Source organism: Pholcus phalangioides, unplaced genomic scaffold, assembly GCF_987345545.1.
Source record: "Pholcus phalangioides strain wild (caught in Gottingen) unplaced genomic scaffold, Ppha-v1.0 ptg000011l_1, whole genome shotgun sequence".
Taxonomy (NCBI): Eukaryota; Metazoa; Arthropoda; class Arachnida; order Araneae; family Pholcidae; genus Pholcus; species Pholcus phalangioides.
Window position 1 is genome coordinate 4,587,079 of NW_028301604.1, and position 26,936 is coordinate 4,614,014.

General features: G+C 32.8%; 1 protein-coding gene across 1 annotated transcript in view; it reads right to left on the bottom strand.

The window, feature by feature from the left end:
* Window positions 1-2,783: 2,783 nt before the first annotated feature.
* The window catches only part of Pka-R2 (cAMP-dependent protein kinase type II regulatory subunit), a 31,103-nt gene continuing 6,950 nt past the window's right edge, over window positions 2,784-26,936 (bottom strand). The window contains exons 3-13 of the mRNA XM_089238875.1: window positions 26,538-26,590; window positions 16,951-17,034; window positions 12,648-12,689; window positions 12,470-12,534; window positions 12,211-12,367; window positions 10,115-10,216; window positions 9,385-9,459; window positions 7,906-7,971; window positions 6,516-6,579; window positions 5,249-5,317; window positions 2,784-4,984 (exon numbers count right to left, since the gene is read on the bottom strand). Of these exons, the coding sequence (XP_089095001.1) occupies window positions 4,854-4,984; window positions 5,249-5,317; window positions 6,516-6,579; window positions 7,906-7,971; window positions 9,385-9,459; window positions 10,115-10,216; window positions 12,211-12,367; window positions 12,470-12,534; window positions 12,648-12,689; window positions 16,951-17,034; window positions 26,538-26,590 (908 nt within the window). The 3' untranslated portion in view covers window positions 2,784-4,853. The remainder of the gene's footprint in view (window positions 4,985-5,248; window positions 5,318-6,515; window positions 6,580-7,905; window positions 7,972-9,384; window positions 9,460-10,114; window positions 10,217-12,210; window positions 12,368-12,469; window positions 12,535-12,647; window positions 12,690-16,950; window positions 17,035-26,537; window positions 26,591-26,936) is intronic.

The following is a 26,936-nucleotide window of genomic DNA, read 5'->3' on the forward strand; positions in this document are numbered from 1 at the left end:
TTACACACACACACATATATATATATAAGCCAATATAACAAATGTATTGCATTCTTTGAAAAGTACAGGTACTCCAGAATACATAACTTCCCAATTTTCCTTAAATGAATCAAAGAATATATTTGTAGTGTAATTAAAGTATTCTTTTTTAAGGAATGAAAAAATTGTAACCTTTAAATGATCACAAAGAGAAACATGAATGAGTAAAAAGTATCTTTACATTTTAAATTAGGTTTTGAAATATATATTACAACATACTTGAAATAAGTGACCAATTGTTTTTTTTTCTTATCAATACACATCATGCTATATTTTATATATGTCTATAATCATATTAGATCTGCCACACAAGCTGATCCAAGAAGAGCAAAATGTATAGATCATAGTTTAAAAAACGTATCTTTAAATGTATAGTTCCTAAGTTCATTTAGTGAAAAACCATCAAAACATTCTTTTCTAGAAAATGAAATATTGTTCATTCTCTATTTACTAAAATTAACAGCACATGTCGCCTTAAGATTTTTATATACAGTGAAACCTGTACGAAACAGAATGTCAAGAGACAAATAATATTCTGTTTTAGACAGGTTTCTGTTTTATAAAGGTGCAAATCAGCAAATCAGAGCACAAATCATTGAACAGACTATATTTTGATTCTGTTTGAGACAGGTTTCCATCTCGTACAGTGCCCATCTTAGACAGGCTTCACTGTATTATATATATTATTCTCTTCAATTTCATAAAAAAATTTTCATGCACCACATTTTTAGATAGTTTTTCTTCCTATATATCCAAAAGAATGGGATGATCGGGTTACATTTTGAACACACAGTGTGGTGGTCAGGACTAGTTATATGTACAAAAAAAAAAATCAACATATGTTTGCTCTATGATAACATTCACATTTTTTGCTTAAAAATTTGACAAGAAATTACTTGAAAATGAATCTAATATTTTTCTTAGAATATTAAAATAAGAAGCACAAAACTGCTGTGAAAGAATTGTTACTAATGTTTGTACAGGTGACATCTATCAGTTTGATATGAAGGGCAGTAAAATGAAAAGGTGGCAATAGCCTGATGATGAAATACATGCACCACTCAGAAATATTGTCCTGGCACTGTAGGTAGGGATAGCATTGTTTAAAAAACTGGAGTACGTTCTTCACAAAGAAAACTTCTGTATATGTAAAAACTAACACTCATTCAGCGTACTTCACCTCAGTATCCAAAAGGAAAACCAGTGGTCTTAAAAATTTTTTTTAAAAAAGGCGAAACAAACTGAAAGTCTCAGAGTGACAGGTTTGGACTGCAGGGAGAATATTCCGATACTTTTTTCCCAGCAAAAATTTAGATTGGTTTTTGCTAAGAAAAACATGTAGGCAAGCAATGCAATGCAACTACTACTTCACCAAACACCAACTGTGGCCATATTGCTATATTGCAATTTACTGCCATAATTAGATGGGTTGGAAATGAAGGCGCTATCTATCGGTGGTTGCCTCAAGCTTGTTAGGGAAAATATCTTATCTATATCCTCTCTCAGGTTTGAACCTGGGACCATGACAGCAACCTTCACGGTGGTAGATGAGCATCTTACCACCACGCCACTTAGCGCTGCAACATCAACTGCACCCAACATTCCCTGGGCGTTTTTTCATGACATGAAACGGACATGCAATTGCTCACTGAGTGCCTGACTGTTGATGACAGCTCTATTTTTGAGGAACTCAATCAGCAGTAATATTTGGTCATTGAAAAAAGATTGTCATTGTGACCTTCCCGGTTTTTTGGTACAGATTTGAACTTCAGAGCCAGCCTGCATCAACCTATTTTCCTATCAAGGAAGGATTCCTTTTTTTAAATGTGTGAAGTCAAGCTTATGAAATATACACATAATGTCTCCCTCATTATGCAGAACAAAATGCACTCAGCTTTTGCTTAATATCTGGTGTACATCCTTTGTCACCTTTTCATTTGATCGCGGCATGGAATTTTGGAATTTCCACGTCTCGCTCTCTCTGTTACCTATTTGATTTAGAACATAGATAAATTTTGAATACAAATAGAAAAGAGAGCAAGAAAGCCATGCATTTATTTACAGGTGTATATAAATATATATTTATTTAGAACTCTTTTATTTTTTCTTCATAAAGATTAAAATTATATATTTATTAACCCTTCAATGCATCAGCTAGCTTATAAGCTACTACCGATCAATCAATCAATCAATTAGCGCACTTAACGAACATCAGGGAAAAAAAGTAGCTATTTTCTTGTGTTTTTATTGCCAAAAAGCAAATTTTTAATTGAAAACATGTTAAAAGAAGATGGTTAATTATCATGGAAAATTTCAAAGCATTAAGCATTCATTAAAGGGTTAAAATGTCAACGGGGACATCAATTTATTTTGATATACTTACCTAAATATATTTTTCTGTTTTAGTTTTTGTAAGCTCAAGCACTATATGTAACAGCAGAAACAACTAATAATGTATAACCTACACATCAATGATTATTTTTCTTTTAACAAAACTAAGAAACAAGCCAATAACTTTTACCCTATAAATAAAATTGTAAGACACTTTGGAGAATTCCGATTATGAAATTAGATTTTTTTAGGACAGAGATGTTGATTACCGAAAATAAACACAGGAATATGAGATGGATTTCCTTATATATTTATCATTTCACTGTTGAAAAGTCAACAATACCCCAGTCAGAAAGCTCTCTATTCTGATCCCCTTTTCTAGAAAACCTTTTTTTCCTAACAATTTTTTTTTTCAACCCAAATATAAATTTAAAATTCTTGTTTGAAATTATATAACATTTAAAAATTTAACACTTGAATGAATATATGGCATGTGTTGCAATATAAACAGAAAAAAAAATCGAATGAATAAATTTAAACCAACTAGACCAGAGATTCCCAAGCTTTTCAAGTTCACTGCACTGTTGGGAATGAGATTACATTTAAAAAATGTTTCATGGCAAATTTTGCTGATCTCACGGCAATGTAGCATTACTTGAAAGTGTGCTATGTGTAGATTGAAAATCACTGAGGGAGATTTACATTTCATCAAAACCAAATTATTCTCTCCCCTTCCAAATGAGAAATAACATTTCCGCTGTGCAACATTTCCGCAGCAACATTGCCGCTGTGGTGGTCGAGTGGTTATAGTGACGGACTCCCGTTGCGAGGATCCGGGTTCGAACCCCACAGTGGTGGTCGGCTGAATTTGGTTTTCTGTGGTTCCCAACTTCAAGGCGCAAATGCGAGCCGATCTCCCCGTTAAAAAGTCTCGCCACAGAGAGCAACAGTCCTACAACGATAAATCATTCAATCATAACACTTCACTCATAGTCAGAAAAACTGGTGGCAGATGGCAGCACTACACATAACAAACATTACAGAGAAACAAAAAAAACACTTCACGTCAGGTTTCACTACACGTACACACACATTCCCGCATGTACCGATTCGTTGGGGGTTCCGCGGGGTGCATGTGTGGTGTAGCAGTAGTAGGTAGGGCTCGGGGATCCATGATGTTCTTAAGTCAGCCACCTCGTTGGGCAATTTGCCTGTTGTGGCGTTGTATTTGTATTGTATTGTATAACATACTTAGATTTGATAAATTTGAAAAACAAAAAAAACCAACTTTTTCACAGCAGTTCTGAGCGCTGTTGAAGAATAAGATAAGCAAAGATGAAGTCATTTTGGGTAACTTTCTTAAACCTAATTTTTAACAATATACTCTTAACAAAAAACTAAATACATTCTAAATTGATAACATTTCAAAGACAATCGACTAACACACTATGATATGCTAATAACCCTAGAACAATAAATGCTTCTAATTTAGATATTGGTCCAAAGTCTTTACCAGCCAGCATTCACAACCAATTACAGGCTTTATTGAAGAATTCTGATGGATGAAAAAAAAAAAAACTATTTCTACTCTCATCATACTATTATCAAATTTCTTGGATTAATAAAAAAATTTCATGATTTAATGGAATCAAGAAATAAACTATTCTATTTGTGCACAAAAGTACCAATTAACATTAGGAAACTTTCACACAAAGGTTTAATATCCTTTCAAATAAATCATATTTTACAGGAAACAAAAAAGAAACAAAAAAAAATACCTCCATTGTTCTGTAAAAAAGAAAAACGAAGTGAATCGTGATTAGTTTGAAACTAATTACAGAAATACTTTCAAAAATGAATATCTACACTTAAAAAAAAGTATGTATATTTACACATTTAGAAAGTAGCAGCACTAGAAGCCAATAAAAAAATCACAATCCCTTAAATACACATGGGTCTAAACAATAACTTAACAGCACTTTTCCCTCACATAGGTGGTCATACACAAATGCAATCACCAAAGTTTCATTGACCTTGGTTACATATAGTACATGGCAACATAGCACGAAAATGTATCGAACAGCTCTCCACCACACAACAAAACTGATGAAAATTGACACATACACAGAATGTATTTTTAACCATGACTGAGAACACATTTTTCAATCAGCATCATTGGAATATCAAACAATGAATGACAAATTGCGAGTAATGTAGAAACACTGAGGACAAAATGTCTTGTTATTTCAAAACCAGACGACATAAAAGCACAACATTCAATAATAACCCGACTTTTATAAATTCAGATTCTTACATAACTAGCTTCTGATATAAAACAAGAACACTGAACAGACTAGGTAATGCATACATAAAACATATGAAGCTTTAGATCTGACATGTATGGCTGAGGGCATTGCATTTTTCTTTTTTTCCCCTTGTTTTGTCCAGCTGTGATGTTACTGGATACAAATGATCATATATGATCATCGCAGATCTGTAATATTAGCCTCGCCCCCAAACAATTCTGCAACTTGCTTTTGGTAATGATCAACATTTCGACTCATTATGTCCATACACGGTCCCAATAAACGTTCAAACGCAGCAACATCCAAAACTGTAAACAAAAGTCAAATAATTTGTTATTTTAATCATTTGTTAATACAACATACAATGATTTCATGATTGTTAATAGGGGGTATTTAATGGAATTATCTTCATTGAGATAATTCACAATTTATGTCACAAAAGTGATGTTTCTTTGATATTTACAATTTGATGTATCCCCAGAGGAGACTGAAATAAACTATCTACATATGTAGAGGTCTTACTTCATAAGATAAGAAATAGTTCATACGATTGGAGGATAGTTTTTACTTACATGCTAGTCTGACAGTTCCTACTGCATAGGCTGAAGCAGCTCTAGGCTTTTGAGTAACTAATGCCAGTTCTGAAATATAACAAACAAATAAAATGAAACTTGGATGAAAATTTGATGCCACAATTTCAATCAGAAGGTTTCAATCCCAAAATCAAAATGGTGTCATGGTAATGATACATGGCAATGATTAAGTGTCATGGTAATGGTACATGGCAATGATTAAGTGTCATGGTAATGGTACATGGCAATGATTAAGTGTCATGGTACATGGCAATGATTAAGTGTCATGGTACATGGCAATGATTAAGTGTCATGGTACATGGCAATGATTAAGTGTCATGGTACATGGCAATGATTAAGTGTCATGGTACATGGCAATGATTAAGTGTCATGGTACATGGCAATGATTAAGTGTCATGGTACATGGCAATGATTAAGTGTCATGGTAATGATCAAAATGGATGCGTATCACTTTGCTAAACTTACTGTCTCACCAAAAAAGTTAATTAAATCATACAATCACATAAAATTTGTATACTGTATTCACCTGACTTCATAGCAACATTAAAAATCATTCTTTTTCTTCTATTAAACTCTTATACAATCCTGTTTGATCAAAATATTTTTTAGATTTCAATTCTTGCAGAAGAAAGCCAATTTTGCCATCTATTTTGAATGTGGATAAAATTCAGTTCAAAATGTGCACCCTCCACAAAATAGGGTTCGGAAACATGCCTATCTGATGTCACCATAAGTTATCAGCTTTATATCTGTTGTTGAAAGTATTCCATCAGCGTGGGTTCCATTTTTCTTACCAATAAGCAGTATCTGGTACTAAAAGTGTAGTTATTTGCCTTTTCCTAATTTTTCGCCATGCATCAAGATTGTGAAGATGTCAACCCAGGAAGCTCACACAAAACAAATTTGATGGAAGAATTTAGAATAGCTAAAGCAGCATTTGCAAAAAAACTAGGGATTCCTAGAATATCCCTAAACAATACAAGGTAAAGATAACTGGATATGATGCAGATATTTTTTCATTTTTGGAAGTAAAGTTCTACAGGTCTCTGTGTGGAATCAAACCACTGTCCCCTCCACATTGCAAGTGCCCTGGATCACTATGTCACAAAATTGAAATTGAAAAATAAAAAACTTTTGGCAATAAAAATTTAAACAATAATTTTCCAAAATCTTCCACAATTTCATTATATTTCCCAAGGAATTTAATAATACATCATATGATTGAGAAAAAAAAAAAAGAACCTACCACCAAAATACTGCCCTTTGACAAGTGAAATGACTTCCATTTCCACTTCTTTTTTATCTTCAGTCTAAAAATGAAAATGCAAACTCAATCTTACCGGTATGAGAAATAAAAGAAAAATGGATTGAAACGATTTTTTTTATAATATCAGTTTGAATTAGTTAATAATTTTAAGATTTAGATTTCCTTTATTTAAGATTTTTACACACAGTTACAAAACATTTAGGGGCTAAGCAAGCTTGTGAGCCCACAAAACAATATCCGATACATATCTGTCAGCATAAATAATAACGAGAGAAAAAAAGAAAGAAAAAAGCACACATATATAAAACACCAAGAAATAAGTGGCAACAGGAATGGAATTGATAAACAAAAAAAATTGGCATTTAGCAGCGTATGCAAGATAAAAGATTACATTGTAATTTTTTTATAATAGTTCACTAATTCTACTCAAAATATAAATTTCACTCAAAAACTCATGGATCGTTTTTTTAACAAAAAGATAAATTACTTTTACTATTGAAATTTATAATAAAATATCCAACTCCAATTCAAACTTTCTAAAACTCGGTTGAATCTTTCTTCCTAAAAAAATGGTTTTTATTTATTTAAGATAAGGCATTGCATATGTGGGGTTTAAAAGTAATTTTTTGGTTCTTCTGGCTTATTTAAGATAGTGAAACCTCATAACAACGATACTTGATATTATAAATCCCACTACAATATTTTTTCAAACCTTGTTTGAAATTGCCTATAGACTAATTTTAAACTACTCTTGATACAACAATATCCTTTACTACAATAAATCTCTAAATTAATATTTTTTGTGACTGCTACAATGATATTTCACTCGAAAAAAAAAATTACTTTCAATGTATTTTGAAACCTAACGTATGTTTTTTTTCGTTCCAAGGTAGTCTAATAACATCAGTATTTTGAACAATCTGATCACCGAAAGTGTTAATGAAGTTTTCAATATTGCTACTTTCTGCAAAGTACACAGAAGTTTAATGCAGTAAACCCCTTTGCAGGGGTAAAACATCTAACTAAATTTTACTAAAGCTACCTGATCACAATTTTATATATAATTGATCAATGAACACTTGTAAATGCATTTTCAGCGGGTACTACCAACACTGATTTAGAAGAAATAACAAATACAGCAAAATTTTGGAGGAGCATGATGATGCTGCCTCTCAATACGACGATAATTCCTCTATGACTTTTTTTTTATCCACAGAGTACAATTATATTACCTGTTTTACTACATAACATTTGTAAAAACTTTGTGTGTTCTATAATTTTCCTCAAACAATTTTTTTCTTGCTAATTATTGAACCCTGCAGAAACTACGGAAATAATCATTTCCAGAAATCTATGAATTTCGGCTCACCTCTTTGGTTATGGTTATTCGTACAGTACCATCTTCAATAAAATACATGCCATCAGCATCTTCACCCTTTAAAAGTAGAATTGAAACAAATGGAAAGCCACTTAATAAATTGATTGGTAACATTTTTTGCACTTAAGTTATGCTCTATAAGTTATAGTTCATTGAATTTTTATTTTTGATTTTTATATACATACTTACATTCTGACAAAAATTTGCAGATACAGTGGCTTGAAGACAATAGATTAAAAACTTAGTAATAAACCCAACCATGTTAGTTTCTATCAGAATAGGGTTTTGGACAAGACACATTGTTTTACTTTCTAAAACTGCCCTTAACTGTTCTAAACTTCAAAGTACCAAAGTATGATACAGAAAAACCAATAGATTTTCTATTTAAGAAACTAAACACTGAAAATAACTACTAGCAAATGAAAAAATTTCATCAAATAGATGATTTTAAGCTGATAATAAATTAACAGCAGTCAAGCATGATTGTTTATGTAAACACTATTTTCGATTTCACAATTTTTGAAGTGAAACTTCTATAGCGACATAAGAGTGAATTTCTGTGAGGGAAAGGAAATTCGTCACAAAAACTGAAATGCTTTCTGTCCTCAAAACCAAAAACTTTCTTTTTCCCTCCAACTGATTGTGTGATGAAGGTCCGAGAAGCAGATAGGTTGTGATGGTGGTGGTGGGAAGGGGGGGGGGATATCTACAGAGGTTCCGCAGTGTAAGAAAATAAAGTTTGGGGTGGTTTGGACAGTTTGTGTCGGACAAAGACTGTTTATTGCCTTTCCCTACTCCCCATGATGCCACACCCCCTGGCTACAAGAGTATATTTTGCATGCAAACGCAAGTTTTGTAAATGTCACAATGCCAGCTCCTAATTGGCTGCGCCATCATAAATGCAGTTTTTTATTTTTGAATAAATTTTTCTTCAACTCCATTGACGTAAGATTATTTTATCATAAAGTGCAAACTGTTTTTGATGCATTTTTAAACTTAAAAAAAAAAAAAAAAAAAAAAAAAAAAAACATGAATGACATATCTGAGTACTACACGTTATTTGGAAAAAATTTCTAACTGGAAGTATGCCTCTAGGATTAACCGTTTACCAGTAAAATGTCATATGCCTTGTTTGCTATGCACCCTGTATATGAATTGATATATCACCTCCCCCCCACCCCAACCTTTAACAAGTCTATCTCTGCCTCTATATATGGTGTAGACATATACATATGTACATCTAGCAGTGGATTGATATGGTTGATGATGCCATTATCAATCACACAGAGTATTATATTACAATTTGCAAAAGCACTGGATTTATTCAGGGGCTGAATAATCATTGAAACCAGGATATATCAAGCCCACAAAAACTTCTAACAAGAGAAGATAATATTGAAATGGTTGATTCAAGTGATTGAAATTGGTAAAAGGGCTGAAATTTAAATAAATTATAAAATTTAGTTTTACCTGTTTAATTATACACTCCCCATCTGAATATGCCTTGGGCATCAGAGCATCACACAAATTCATTCTTTCATATTGCTAAAAAAAACCACCAAATTTATTAGATTTGTTTCGAGTTTAGTACACACACACGGCAGTTAAGAGTTCAACTTAAATAAATCAAATGGAAGATGCTCCATCCATGCTTAATTCAAAGTTAATACAATGTGGAGCAATGAAAATGTATTTTCTCAAAAAAAAAAAGTTACAAAAATGTAGTTACTCTAGCTCTTACAGCAAAATTTTTATAATAATGATACATAGCAGAATCCTTTCATTTCATTTCTTTAGAAATGTTCTCTAGTACATACAGTTTTTTTGTTTACACTTTATAAAAACATGTTAGAATCAATCAAGGAATTCATAAAGCTTCCTTTAATATGAATAACACAAAATATTCTCGCATTCTATCAATGTTTCAGACTCTGTCTTTAAACCAGGCTGGAAGAGCAATCTGTAAGTTAAGTGGCATTCCTTCCTCCCATCAAACTCTCTAACATTTAATATTTGACATGAATATATCATATTTATATAAATATATTGGATGTTTCTCTACCTAATGTTCTCTTATCTAGAGAAAAAAATGGTCCTATCAATGCTAAACCTGGAATTTATACATTAGAGATCAAGGGGAAAAAAAATTTCAAAGTTACAATATAAAAAAAAGGTAATTACTATAATTAATTTCACTTACTTCCAATGTTTGTAACATTGGTACACCTTCCAATAGCTTTTCATATTCCTTTCGTTTCTTGAAAGCACTTTTTAAAACTATGCGACGAAATGTTTGGCGATCCTAAAACCAATATTGTATATAAAAGATATACGTATTACTACTGATATGCTTTAAAGGGACGTAAAAATACAAAATCATAATAAAAATTTTGATCAACACGTTTCCACATACAATTTCAAATTCATCAGAAACTGGTAAAATTTGAAACTGAATTTGGAAGTTAATATTCCTGTAAAGAAATTAAAGTTTCAGAAAACTATAATAAGTAACTAATTAAGAAATTAATTTAAGGATGTGGCATGCAATACACATGATTCCTGCAGGCTGAAAAGCACGAAACAATAAAATGCTTTAAAAATAAAAATGAACTAAAAATTAATAAAAAATTAGATGCAAAAAATAAGTTTGATCCTAAAAATATGTGCTGAACTTTTTTTTTAACTGTTAATTACAATTTCATGTGTTACAAAACATTTTTTCAGTGTATTTAAAACTGGCTACCTTATACTGGGTTTACGAAGGTTTTTAACAGCTGGCTGATGCAAAGATGAATTTAGGAAAGAAAGAAAATTCAACTGCCATTATGGGGAATCAAACCTACATCCTCTCACTTGCCGGGTGAGCTCCCTAGACCACTAGCCTACAAAGGCTACAAATTTCAATCTTTCCTTAGAGCTTGTGTGCACTGAACGGGGCTGTACATGGATGGTCTGACCTAACTCAGGCCATACTCATGATTGTTGACGCTGCCACCAAATGGTGACTTATTCAAGGATGAAATCACTCTTCACTATCCATACAAAGGTTTTTAACTGCTGGCTGATGCAAAGATGAGTTTAGGAAAGAAAGAAAATTCAACTGTCCTTGCGGGGAATCAAACCCACATCTTCCCACTTGCCGGGTGAGCACCCTAGACCACTAGGGAACAAATTTCAATCCTTCAAGGGAGCTCAATTCCCCGCAAGGACAGTTGAAAATTTTCTTTCTTTCCTAAATTATTCTTCGCATCAGATAGCTGTTAAAACCTTTGTATGGATAGTGGAGAGTGACGTCATCCTCAGATAAGTCGCCATCTGGTGACAGTGTCAGCAACTATGAGCTTGGCCTGAGTTAGATCCAACCGTCCATGTACAGTCCTGTTCAGAGCACACGATCTCTAGGGAAAGATTGTATTTGTTGCCTTTGTAGTCTAGTACAATGTTTCTCAACCACTGGGCCCTAACATCAGTCAAACTGGTTTGTGAATGATTTACTGTCTCATTCTTCCCTCCCCCCCCCATTTATTTCCCATTAGTCTTATAATGTATGACTGGGCCTTCTCTCTCACAAAAAATAAACCAACCGGGGTGCAGGCTTTCAAAGGTTGAGAACCACTCACCGGTCTACAGTGCTCATCCAGCAAGTGAGGGGAAGTGGATTCGATTCTCTGCAATGGCAATTAAATTTTCTTTCTTTCCTAAGTTCAGCTTCGCATCAGCCAGCTGTTAAAAACCTTTGTATGGATATCAGAGAGTGACATCATCCTTGGATATACTGGGTTTTCTTTAAAGAAGTTTAACTTAGAAAAAAATATTATGGCACCACCCACATTTCTAAAAGGTCAAGCATGTTTTTTCCCCCAAGAAAAATTATCATAATGTTTATTTATTTCTTTTTTTTACAGCTTAATCACCCCTTTTTATGTTGGAAAACACACTCTCATGAAATTGAAAATTTTTGACAGTGAAACCATCAACATTGAATTGTTTTTCTTTTGCCAATGATTTTTTTTAAATATTTTATCCCAACTCTAGAATGGGGGTGTATAATTTGTATTCTTTTCAGACAATTTTTGTAAAATATTCTGCGTAGAAATAGACAAACACAATGTGTAATGGATTTTAATTTATTCTAGTGCCATATGTATGCAATGGTATTGTAAATAAAGTCAAAATTTTTAATACTATTTCATAATTATTTTTACTTCTAACTGCACTGCCTGTTTATTAGACACTGACCACTCCAAGGCATTGTAAACTTGAATTCCATGCAGAAATAAATGAATTAAAAATTACCATAGCCCAAAGAGAACCCTCTGAAGCAGCTTCTACAGTTGCAGCCCGAGGTAAACCATACATAAGAGCTAATTCTCCAAAACTTCCAGCATTATCATATTTTCCAACATGCTTATGCTTTTCATGGTCTGTATCAACGTATATATTATATACGCCACTACAGAGAAATGAAAAAAAGATTCCATCATTAAAGATATACAAGGGGGGAGGGCATAACTAAACTGATACAACTCCATCTATGTGAATGAATCAGTCTTACCTTTCAATGACATAGAAGTTATCCCCATCATCTCCTTGCTGAATTACAACTTCACCAGGTATAACCTATAAGGGAAGATAAAATATTTTCAGTAGGAAAAAAATCTTGACAGTTATGATTGTTGAATTTATCAAACCAATTTAGAACTTTTGCTGGTTAATAAATAAAAAAATGATACCTTTCTCTCAAACATGGCATCCAAAACTTCTTGCATTTGTAGCTAAAAATAAAAATTTTAAAGAGTTTAAAATACTGATGCACGTGTATGACTTGAAATTTCACAGATAGCCCTGTTCAAATTACATGTGTCCAAAAATTTAATATTTTATGGAAAGGAAACAGTTTAGTATTTCATTCATATTGATTCAAATGATACAATCACTTCTTTTGAGAATCTTTTTCACAAGCAAAATAAATTTTGACACTGTCTGCTTGAACTTTGATTCCCTATTTACAGGACCTGTTTCAGAGGGCTTTGTTTTAGCTCCATTATACTTTACATATTATAAAAAAACATTTATTCGGTAGTATTCATTGATTTTGACACTCGTCATGAGTTTCAGACAACCAATTACAAATGAATCAATAAAATAATGAATACCAAGACGCTACTGTTTTTACAGAGACACCGGAACATATGTGCTTGTGTTGCTGAAGCAATATCAATCACTTGAATGGTATTGCTGAGCAACGCCAATCATCATTCAAGCATAGCTCATATATTGCACTGAAAGGGCATTTTCAAGTTTAATTTAAAAAAATAGAATTTTAAATCAATATTTATTTGCGTGTTTGTTTCACCCCTTATGCCAACGATAAACCTTCTTCCCAAGAATCTAACATTTCATCTTTGAAAAGCTTGCACCGTTCCCATCCAAAAAGGCATGGGCGGAGATGGGGGGGGGCGTGAGGGAGCATTGCCCCCCCAATGAAAAAAAATTTCATTGAAGTAGTTAACCCAAATGTCCCATATTACTAGTCTCTTGGGAAAGTGCAATTACTACCATCTAGAGCAGTGTTTCCCAACCAGCGTGCCCCAGCACCCTGAGGTGCCACAATATCGGCTAAGGGGTGCCGCAGGATATTAGGGAGATAATAAAAAATATATGTTATGGTCCACTTTGGGTCTTAAAATAAATTAAGTCAAATTAATTACGATCATGCACGACAGACTTAATGCATAAGTCACCATCTGGTGGAGTGTCAGCAATGTGATAGGTCTGACTGTCCATGTACGGCCTCATTCAGAGCATGCGAGCTCTAAGGAACGAGAATCCGTTGGCTTTCTAGTCTAGTGGTCTAGGGTGCTCACTCAGCAAGTGAGAGGGGATGTGGGTTCGATTCCCCACAAGACCTGTTGTATTTTCTTTCTTGGACTTATTTTTGCATCAGCCAGCTGTTGAAAACTTCGTAGTAATAGCGGAGAGTGACATCATCTTTGGATAAGCTAAAAGACTCATTTTTTGGGATTGCAAGATGCAATAAATATGTAATTTTAATCTCCTTCTACTGAGAATCTCAACTGGTTTGTCTTACCATTTGATTTCGTAGACAGTGCAGAGAAAATAGATTTCACTGCTTGCGAACGAGATGAATTTATTGATCTTTGCGCTAATTCCACACTCAAAGGTAAGCTCACCAAAAGGGAGGCGTCGGTGGCTGCTTCTTGGTTTGGACTGAGAGAGAAGTATTGTAATCTAATGAAGAAAGTGATTAACACATTTTTGCTCTTTTCGACACATCATATGTATGGGAGCAAGCTTCTCCGTTATGGAGACACTAAAGTACAAAGCAAGAAATACGCTGCAAGACCTTGAGAATGATATGCATGTTTCGTTGCCAACTGCAAGGCCTGATATATGTGCTCTAAGTATCAATCAAAAGTTTTACATTAATGATTAATCGAATAAAACTCTATATTGATATATTTTTACGCAGTGATTTTTGTTGTACTAAACTGAATTCTATATTCAAGGAAGGGTGCCCCAAGATTTTAATGTCATTCGTAAAGGTGCAGCGAACTACTTCAAAAGGTTGAGAAACACTGATCTAGAGCCATGCCTGGGCCAAGTAGACCCACGTGTCAAAATGGCACTATCAATGCTGTCCGAATTTGACATGGGACAGGCAAAGCATGAATAAGGGTATGATGAACTACAGTAGTCCATATAGATGGTGCACCCTCCTCATGTTTCTTCTTATGCATGCTTTGTTTAAGTTTAGTTTAACTCGTACTGCTGATATTTAAACACGTCGCTGTACTCCTTAGCTAATTATATAGTAAAAAATTATGTTTTTAATATGTTTTACACTCTGACTACATTCAGTGGTCAGGATATATATATAAATAACTATACACATAAGAAGTGTGAGGAGGGTGCACCATCTGTATGGACTATGATGCACTACAAAAGGGGTAAAAGATCTTTGGTTAATCTGTAAATAAATATTATTCAAATTTTGGAGCCCAAAGATTAGAGAGGTGGCAAATACCCTACTTGCCCATGAGGAAATTGCATGAATTGCACTGTCTGTTGATCCAACTCTTCAAATGAAAGTACAGGAGAAACTGAACGGCTGGAGCCTGAATTCCGCATGGGCAGTACCACATGATTTTTGGAGGAAGGGGAGTTAGTGAAATTACAACAACAAAATAGCCAAACCCAGTCCCTCCAGGTGTGTCTTAAGAGCATCATAGACCACAACTTGGCCTATCTTGGCCTTTTCTGAGGCCCCTACTTAGCAAAAATACCTGCCTACCAATTTGCATGCTTATTCTCAAAAATTTTAACCAGATCTCATTTTCACAAGGCCACCCTGGGACGTGCCCGGGTGGGCCCCATGCATTAAGTGGGCACTGGCAAAACTATCTATCATATATAAAACAAAATAAAAATTTGCACATGAAAAAAGTCACTATTTCGGGAAATTTAAACTAATTGAGTCTGAAAACGGGACATTTTTGTTGAAATCAGGACGTATGGTCACGATTGCATTGAAATTGAATGTCGAGTGCATTCAGCTCAAGCAACACCAATCATTTTTTACTTCTGGCGTCTCTACTGTGTCTTTATATATAAGGTTACCCATCTGTTTGCATACCAGTATGCTCTATTATATTTCTACAAATATGACAAATTCTCATTTTTCTACCAAGCTATATAAATAATTTTAATACATACAGTTTGATTTCTTTTACATTGTATCTGCTGCAGATGAAATATTCAGAGATGTTCAAGATCACAAACCATATTAGTAAAGAGCTTTGAATGTTTGAGGGGGGGGGGGGAGCGTGGGGTATTAAATAATAACATTGTCATTGTTGCTCTCTCTTCAGTAAAAGTTTATCAGCATTCAGCAAGAAATGTTCAAGAAAAAGCAAAAAAAAATTTTTACCAAATAGGCTGCGAGAGCCAAAACCAACACTCAACCATGAAAGCTATTGTTTTATTTTTGAAATTATGGTAATTAAAAAAACCCATCAGTAATTGAAAAAGAATTAGTTTAAATAACATGTGTAGTTTTAAATGATGATTTTCTATTCGCCCCTCTCTTTTTGCAATAAAACACTGGAAACAGAAAATATTAAGTTATCATCAAAAACTTCAAAAATTTTAGTTGAAGCACATGCTTCTATCTCTATAAAATAATAGGTAAACAGATGAAACTTTGTTGCTTACTTCAATTTCAAAAAAGATCAATAAAACTTCCAGGACATCATGACTGCAATTATTATTCACATCAATTTTAGTTAATTAAATCAAAAATCTCTAGAATTTTAAATTCATTTAAAATTATGAGCAGCCTATTTCAACCTTAAAATTTGGTTATTTATCTCATAAATATGTTACTTAGATTTGAAATTCTATGCTTAAGTTGAAGAGTTTAAATCAAATTCTTCTCGGGAATAAGCGTGAAGTGTGATACTGAAGTGATGTATTGGGAGGGGGGGGGCACAGAGACTTGGTGGTAACAAAGAATAAACTGTTATTACATGCCTAGTATTTTCCTATATAATTTTTTGCTCTGGAGGGGTTACCAGCTTTTCCTCTTCCCAGATTTGTGCTACTACTTTTTACCCAGTTTATGTTTATAAAAGATTAAGTAATTTATTTTCCCAAGCTGCCAATTTTTATTTATTCTTGAAAAATTAAGAGATTATCTCAAGTAGATCATCACAGTAGATCAACATTGCTATATTTCAAGTTTTCACTTGTCTACTCTCTAGCTTGGCAGAACGGCTTTTATAATAGTTTTAAAAAAATCAGTTCCAAAAACTTGAAATTAGGATTTCATTCCCAAAGTAAAACTGTAATTACATGTTTGTATACCATATAGGAGAAGGGAGGGGTAATTATATTACTTTAATTCTTGATTTCCACACTCTTGCATCTTTTCACTTGCAGAAAGATAAATTGTGAAGCACATGAAAAGTCATTCAAAATTACACAAAATACAAGGTAAAAGAAAAACATCCATACCAAATCAAGAGATCGAAACAAAAGGATGTTTCTAACAGATTCGCTCAGCCTTTGACGTTGCTCATCAGATTTAGGATATACTTCCTATAAAAAAATATAATAACTTCTTAACCCTTCAAGCCGAATCAGAAATTTAGTTGAGAGGAATGATTATGATACGACTCATCTTCTATGAGACTAAGGCGGGCCATAGATATTTAGAAAAAGGTGATCGCGCAGCAGGAAAAAAATCTCAACCAAGATAAGGGAGCGAGAAGTACAGCATATGACAATCTGCAAATGGGGCTTGCCACCTGTAATGTATCACATACTGAGGGTCAAAATACCTATGCGCAAGCGCGTGCAAACTCATACAGTTCAGGCTCCTTATAACGACCCCTCCATCACTCTGCTAAAAAAGGACATTATATCGGAAGAAAAACTTAGGATAGCTATTATATGAAATTATTTGGGTCTCATTATACTGGTCATTGTAACAAAATGGTGGCTATAATGAGGAGCTGTTTGTATATTCATTGACATGGATAAAAATGGATGTTATACTACATCTTCAATGTCACCTTTCTGTTTTGATTACAGCAAGTGCCAAAATTATTAAATTCATAATTTATGTATATCAAATTTTTCTCTGAAGGAAAAAAAAGATAGGTGTGCATATAAGCATATCAAGATTTCAGAGCCCGGATTTCTTTAAAATAAAAAATATTTGTGTGAAGACAGTTTTGCATTTTTGTCAACTTCAAACGAACTATTAATGTAGGACAACGACACCTAAAACATGGCAATAGTGATGAAGCAATATCAGTAAAAATAAATTAATGTTTTTTAAAAAATGTGTTGTGACAAGAAACTTTTTTTTAAATATTTGATAATGCAAATTAATTATTTATGGCATAATTTCAAACATTTTCACAAACTTTTTTTAACCAAACATTTACCTATGTCTAAATACCCCTCAAATAAATTAGTTAGACAAATTTTATTAATCCTGCAATCAGGTTCTATGCATCTAAAATTAACCTGTTAATAAAAAAAGAAAGTGAGAATTTTTTTCTTAAAATGAAACTTCAAACTGTCCATAACATATTAACATATGCTCGACATTCTAATGTGTTTGCAAATGTAATTTAATTAATTGTATTTAGGGTTGTAAAAAACCCAGGTTTTTTTTTTGGGCAAAATTGAATTTCCCTTTTCCACGACCTGAAAATATACCTAATTTAAACATGCAAATCCTTTATGTGTACATCTTGTATTATGCCTATATATATATATTTGGTGCATGTTAAACTATGTATTTGATTAATAAAATTGACCATATAATAAGGGAATAATTGTTCACACACAAACACACCCACTTCTGCGTAATTGTATGTGAACCTTAAGTTGCATGCAGAACTGTAGCAAGAAGATTAGTTGTGGTAAAATAAATGAATTTGGACAATGACAAATCAGGGGGGGGGGGGTGCCTGAATTTTTTTTTCCCTCCAAATTTTTCAAACCCTGAAGAAATGTATCCAAAAGTGTCCTGATCCATTGAAAATAAAACCTTTAGCTATGTAACCAGAACCATTACATTTGTTTTTTTTAAATCGAACCCAAACTTTCAGGAGCTAAAGTCACATGATTCTATTTTTCTTGAATTCCTCACTGTTGAAGAATATCCCTGCTTCATTAAATTAAAAACTTTGAAATATTTCAAAAAAGGAGCAGTAATAATTAAAAAAACAGAAGCAGGTATTTGATCCCTGCTTGTGTGTGCAGAGGGACATTGCATTAGAAGCAAAGGTATTCTTCAAAATGCTTAAAGGGATGAACTTGAAAAAAAATGTGAAAGCCGTTTAGAACTGAGAATTCAAAGTCAAGGCAAGTCTATTGAGGAAAGGTGGTCAAGATGTTAAACCTAAAACCTTCAGAAAAGCTCAACTGAACAAAAGAAACAAGGAACAGTAGCTATAAAAAAGGTAAGAAAAACAAATTCAATAAACCACAACTTTTACTATTGATTAGTATTTTCAAAAAAATTACTTTTAGCTTAAGAATGTGGAACCTTTTCCTAAGGAAAAGAAAGTTTCCTTTCAAAGTACTGTTAAAATAAATATAATTGAAAAAAAATTTCTGTATTTTTTTTTATCAGACAGAATACGTTACAAAATACAAAAGAAAGACAGATGACAAGACAAAAATGTATAAAAGATAAACAAAAATGGACATACAACACATACAACCACTTTGTGACCCTCAAGGGACTGCTTGTCCTTCCAGGTCAGAAATAATTTATAATATTATATTTCTATTAATAAAGCAACCTTCATTATCATTCTATTATCATGAACAGTAATCATTTATAGATGTGTACATGCACAATAATTAAATTTTTATAATGTCACAAAAAATATGTCATAAAAATTGCAAATTGAAATACTTATATCCTGTTTTTAGTATTATCTCTTCAAATTTTGATTAGTGATCATGCAAATTGTTGAAAATATACATATTTTTATAAATATCTCTATGCTCAAAAATTAAACACATGTAGTGTAAAAGTGGGAAAAAAAACTTTTTGTAAATCAAAAATATTATAATTTAATCTCTTATTAGTATGATTCACAGCTTGATATTGATTTAATATTTTTGGAGCAGTGTACTAAAACTTTTTTAGAATAGAGTTTTATTTGTTTTTGGCACTTGATATTCAATACTTAATCTAGTTGATGATCTATTTTGATTCTTTATTAACCGCGCGCGTTCCTCACATTTGCTATAGCAAATTTTATTATTCTGTATATATAGTTTTGTCTTATAGATAATGCGTGGCACTCAGTTTTATTTTGGTTAGAGGGATTAGTTTTTATTGTGTGAATCTGATTTTATTATATATATATTATCTAATTTATGTTACTATAGTATGCACCTCCCCAAGCACAGATTCCATGTTACAATTGAGCATATCCATGCATAAAATATATGTTTAAAAAAATCTTCATCTATTGTATTTTTAAGGCTATATAACACTGCTGCAAAAGTTCGAATTTTTTTAGTTATTTTTGTCGGTTATACTTTAACTTCTTGGCAGTTAGTGATATATGCTTTGACTAGGGAATAGTTATGAATTTTAATATGTATATCATCAAAATTATTTTATGTTCCTTGTCTATAGTATTTAGTTTTCTGAATATTTATATGCAGTTTGTTTTTACTTAGCCAACCATTTATTTTGAAAAGGTCTTCTATTTTTTAAAAATAAATTTTCTATTTCAATTTCTTCTACATACAGTACTGTATCATTGGCAAAAGATATTAAGTTTCCATTTAGTTTAAGTTTGCAAAATTTGTTTATGTATATGAGGAAGAGTACAGGTCCTGGAACTGATCCCTGAGGTACACCATTTTTTTGCTTCCAAAAATGTACTAATTTTTTCATTTATTTTAACTGCTTGTTGTCTATTGTAATAATATATTTCAAAAACATGAGTCTTTTTTAACAATAACAATATATTTGTTTTGCTTTTTAGATCTATTCTAAATTTAAAAAATGACCAGTAAAGGAAGGTACAAAGCAAAAGAATGGAGTGAATTTGAAGAATATGTGAATGATAAATCTGTGAAACAGAAATGTGTCCACTGTGGGATAAAAGTTCACAGATTGAGAGATCACTTGAAATAGTGTAACAAGTTTCTACTGCAAGCTGAAAGGTCATCAGATGAAGAAACACCATTTTTGAAACCAAGTCCATCCCATTCAGAACAACTTGAAGTTAGAGGAATTTCAGTACCTGAAAGAACAAGTGTTGTTGTGAGAAAAAGAGGTGTCTCTGTCCATCTGATGGAATTAATTTACTACCAAAGAAAGTTTTTTTGTCCTAAAATGGATAACTTTATTTCCAAAACAAGTGATGCAGAGAAGAAAAAAATTGATATACAGCTTGCAGTTATTTTATGTATGCAACATTCCATTTTCTGTAGTTGAAAATAATCATATGAAAAAACTTATGCAATTAATGCATGGAAATTCATATTCATTACCATCAAGGCATGAAATTAGTACATATCTACTTGATGAGGTGCATGAAGAATGTGAAGCTCTATTGATCTCTGAACTTAAGGGTCAAAATGTAACAATGATACAATATGGTTGGTCAAATGTGCATAACAATCCAGTTATTGTCACATGCTTGCATAATGGGAGCAAAACTTTTTTTTTATATGCACAGTTGATCCAGGGTCAGTGAAAAAAACTGCAGAGTACTGCACGAACTTTACAGAAAGAGAAATTGATTACTGTGTGTAAAAATATGAATGCAAGGTCAGTATATAATGTACGTATTCTCTTCCTCCTTTTTCAATTTTAATCTAACATTTCTTATGAGACTTTTTAGGGAAGCATAATGATGCTAAGTATTTTTCCCTTTGAAAACAAATATTGCGATTACATTATAAATATGTTTCTACTGTAAATTTTGTATTAAATTATTAAATTGAAAACCAGTTAAAATTTATAGGGTTTTTCTTAACGTTTCAAGTGCTTAGGCTATAAATTTGTTGAAGATAATTCTAAAATAATAAACTAAGAGCAGATCATGTTATTTAAAATAGGTTGATAACTTATATTTCATGTAGCCCTTTTCAAAATGAACACTGAATAACTCATTTTACATTTCTAGGTTACAGCGTTTTGCTCCTATAATGAAAGCAAGATGATTTTAACAAGGAAAAACTTGAGGAAGCGATTCGAAGAAAGGAAGAATGAAGATCGTCAAGGAAAAACTTATTGGTTTATGGGTGTGCTGCTCATTATTTAAATCTTGTGGAGAATGATGTTTCCCCAAGATGGATATTAAAACAAATCGTTGAAGTTCAATGGTATTTCAAGAACCACCACCAACCTTCAGGATGGCTGTTGGAGAAGAATGGCATCAAACCACAGCTGCCAAGCTCAAGGTGGAACAGTCAAAATATTTGACTGCATAGACAGTTTTTTAAAGAACTATAAAAAAATACATGAGGTATGCTGCGAGCATAAAAATGACACCGAAAAAGAAAGTAAAAATAATGAATAATGTGGGTGTTTATATGGAAACTGTACACCTTCAACAACAACTTCGCTTGGTATCTACTGCATTAGATAATTTTCAGAAGGATAGTTGTTGTCTTGGAGAAGTCAACCATATCTGGTCCACATTGCTTGAAGCTGAAGTGCTTCTTCCATATAAAAATGCCATCCAGAAACATTATAATCAGTGCATAACCCCAGCATACATGCTTATCTCAAGCGCATCCAAAATATAAAGGGGAAAATCTGACAAGTACTGAAGAACTTGCTTCAGAATGGCTAAGAAACATTAACACTAATTATGCATTACCACTAATGTCGTTACAAATATTGGAAACTGATTATTATCCGCAATTAATGCTGCTTCCAAGCGTCACATATGCATTAATTCCATCAAAATGGTAGAAAATAATGGCTAAAAAGGCTGAAAAAACAACAGGTCTTTTGAGCAAAGATTTTTGAGAGTACATGGCACTATTAAATTCTTTGTCTGCAAGTTCAGCATCAAATCAGCATCTTTTTTCCACTTATGGATTTGTCCAAAACAAACTTTATAATAGATTAGGCACTGAAAAAGCTGAAAAAATAGTGAAATGTCACCAGTTGCTAAAAAGTAATAGTGAAGAAGACTGGTGATGAAACTTGTTTTTTTATTATACACACATACAGGTATTTACAATATTGTAGATTGTATACATAGGGTTTTTTTTTTGGAATAAAACGTTTTCACGTGTCTCTTGATGCTACATAAAATCAGTTTTCCATTCTACTTTACTCTTCTAGTGTTTCTCCTAAAACAAGACCATCTCATATTAACTGTTGCTCCAAAAGATGCATTCAGAATTATTTTTAGGTGATAGCCAATATTATTGTTTTTTAATGTACAAAAATCCAGGAATTCATGCTTCAATTTTTGACTACATTTCCTGTAGAACCACTGGCATCAGAGATCTTCCTAACAATAGTGCTCCACTAAAATGAGCACTTCTTGTTTATGTAGCCTGCTTGTAATGCATTGCTGTGGCTCAATCACATTGCTACTTTATCAAACACCAACTCTGGCCATATCACAATTTACTGCCATTAATGAGATGGGTTGAAATGAAGGCGCTGTGTATTGGTGGTCACCTCAAGTTTGTTAGGGGAAAATATTTTTCTATATCCTCCCATGGGTTTGAACCTAGGACCGCGACAGCAACCTTCACGGTGGTAGACAAGCATCTTACCACCCCCGCCACTCGGGTGCTCAATCACATAGCTATCACTTAGTTCATCCTTTGAATTCTTCACTTAAGTGACTACCTCGCAGTCTTGCAGGGTGTTTATTCTAAATTTTCCACCATCCTATTTTCATTTAAGTCATTCGTTTCCATACACAAACGGTCTTTGAATATTTTGTGTATAACAGTATCGGGGGTCTGGAGATAACAGTTCCTTAAAACAAAGCGGCAGGCCATGATATGATTAAGAGGAGGAGATAGCAATCATTCTGAGGATTCATTACTCTGGAGTTGTTTTCCACTTGTCCAAATTAGCCATTTTTGGGAACTTAGAAATACTGAATAACTTGAATTATTAAGTACAAATGTCAATAACATTATTGTATATTTATACAATAAAACCTGTTATATATACCAAAAGACCCGTAGAATGCCCTCACCTGGCTGATGATTTTAACAGGCAATTTTTGGGTCGGACTTATATTATGAGCATCCCGAAAAATCAAGCTAAGGCTTATTTTCTGGTTAGGTCTTATTTTTGGAGAGAAACACTTTTTGTTCTGTTTTTGAAGAAAGGTGTTTGCTACCAATGTTCAATTCAAGAATCCCACAAAGTTATTTTCTTTTCGTTATGAAATGTTATTTTTGTCTCTTGATATTTGAATTATGAAAAAAAAAAGTCTGGATGTACCTGTATAAAACATTTTACTTATAAATGTGAAAGTATTTATGTCTGTTCTTTAAACAAATCTACAGTTTTAGGCCGATCGTCGCCAGATTTTGCATATATACCAAACAGGAATGGGAATGAACCGTAGGCTACCTTAAAAGTTCGTCAAAGCTGAGCAAATGCCCAAAACGGGCAAAAAAACTGTCGGGCAACAATGATTTTGGGGCCTCAACAATCACTTTTGAAACATTTACTGTGGTTACCGCGGTTCCCTAACAATGTGTTTCAGACGTGTATATATGCCTTTACAATGGTTTGTCACACCTCTAATTCTGCCATCACAATAGTTTATTCCTTTATAACGGTTTGTCACTTCTCCAATCCTCCCAGTAATTGAAGAAAACTCGGGAAGCGCCGGGTATTTTTGCTACCCTAGCCTATATATAGGTTGTCCTGTAGTGCTAATGAGACCTTTATCTCATCAACCGCCCATTGTAAAGGTATAGTTTCAATTTAAAAAATGCTTAAAAGGCGTTTGAATAATATCCGCTGCACAAGCTGGACGTATGACACCACTAACAATAGAGAACAACTACGACGACAAAACTGAGAATAAAAATGTTCAACCCCAGCTGATGAACTCAATGCTTGCCTCAAATTATCAAAACTCTGGCACGAAGTTAAAAAATTATCATTATCCACCAACATGTGAGTTCAACTGCAAAATGACTCAGCACTCCTATCATTTTCACATCAGTTGATCAAACTTGGCAATGGAAGAATTAACGTAGACCTAAGCACTGGACTGATTATGTCTCCAAATGGATTTTGCCAGTTTTTAAACTCAGTTCAAGAACTTGCTGACAGTCTTCCCAAACATTCAACAAAATCACCGAAACCATGAGTGGCTTTGGAAGAGTGACTATGGCACCAAAAAATGACAGTGTGAACAAGATAAACGGAAAAATCCTAAAAATTATTCCAGGCGACTCCACATCTTACAAATCGGTTGACAATGTCACAGACACAACACAGACAGTTCTGTATCCTGCAGAATTTATGAACTCTTTGGATATTCTGGGTGTGCCACCACACAACTTGACCCTCAAAGTCGGAGCACCTATAATGCTCTTAAGAAATTTGGAGAAACCGAGACTCTGTGTGAAGAAATTGCACAATTACATCATCGAAGCAACGATTTTAACTGGATGTGCCCAAGGAGAAGACGTCTTCATTCCATGTATCCCGATTATCACTGAAGAAATTTGTTTAGCTTTTGCCATTACAATCAACAAAGCGCAAGGCCAGTCATTAGCAGTGGCAAGTATCAACTTACTTGAGCTCTGTTTTTCACACAAACAGCTTTTCATCGCCTGTTCGCGTGTTGGTATAATCCCAAAAATTTGTAAATCTACACACCGGATGGAAAAACAAAAATATTGTGTATCCACAAGCAATTGCCTGAAGTTTTTAATTAAAACATTTAAAAATAAAAGTTATTTTTTCTTACTTGATGCAGAAATTTTTTTGATTAAGAAATAATTAATAAGCCATGCATATATACATTTTTTACAGGGCGAGCAACGTTGCCGGGTATCAGCTAGTACGTATAAAAATATAATGCAAACATATAAATATTTTTTGAATAAAAATTCAGTTTAGACATTGGTTTACTTCTTCACAGAGGCTTCAATTTATTTATACAAGGATTGGTGTGTGTGTGTGTGAAAAATTATTCTGTATTATGAATAAGCAATAATTTCTGTGGATGATTATTACATATCACGTTTATCTGTTAAACTAAGGCAAATGGTTACATTTTTTGTTTGTGGTTTCTTGTAAACATATTTTAATATGTGAATCTCGTATCTAAATGCTTACATAAAAAAAGGTATTGACAAGAATTATAAAAGCGTGTGTTTGTGATTCCAAGAAATTATCATCACATTTTTGCTCCTAAAAAAAATTATTTACAAATTTCAAAATATATATATTTTAAACACTGCACTATGCAGAAATTTTTGAAATACATAAACCAACCTCAAAGGAAAATTTTAACCTGAAAGCAACACATTTTTTTCGAAAACAAACATTTTCTAAAAAAACCCGGGGGATGGGTATTTACCCGAGGAGCAAATTTGACAACCCTGATTTGAAGCTATGGAAATATGAACCGTTGAAACTAAAATGAGGGGAAAACAAACCAATGGGCTTGCTGCACATAATAACAAAAAAATTTATCATTTTTACTTCAAACAGCATATTTGCAATGTCTTAAATACTACACACAATACTACACAGCATATTCCATATGCTTATTGCACAGTATTTCTCTTACTAATTTATTACTATAAGCTAAACACAAAAGCATTTTTTTCAAAATCTGGAATGATCACTATAATCTCATATTAAAATGAAAATTAACAAAAAAAATAAATAAATAACCAAAGATTATGTGATCAGTAAATGAAAATTCCTCATCATGACTTGGGTATAAAACGTATCCAAAGGAAACTTAATCAACATTCATATAATGAATTTCTTGATCAAAATATTAAAATAAAACACAAAAGTAGTTTTAAAAAATTAATAGGAAAAAACTAGATTCACATAGTTTAAAAAAAGAAAAATTAAAATACCAAACCTTGACAACATCATCGTCATCATCATCTTCAGGATTATATTGCTCTGCAAATACTTCAGAAGAAATGACAAGAGATCACATTAATTTCGTATAAAGTTCACAACCAAAGGAAGTTACAAATTCTGTTTTTAATAGTTTCAAATGAGTTTGAAAGAGATTTCAACAATTTTTTTATATAATTAAAAAAAATATATTTTAATTACTTTTGCTTAAAAAGTTACGTATATTAAACTCTACAAATAAATTAAGAATGAGTAAAACCAAAAAATCTAATTAGGGATTGATTAAGATATTTTTGGAATTGCCTAAATCAGGGGTGGCCAACTTCACCGTTCAGGGGCCAAAATAATGGTCAGCTGCAGTGTCATGTACTGCACCACTGTAAGACCAGACATGGCC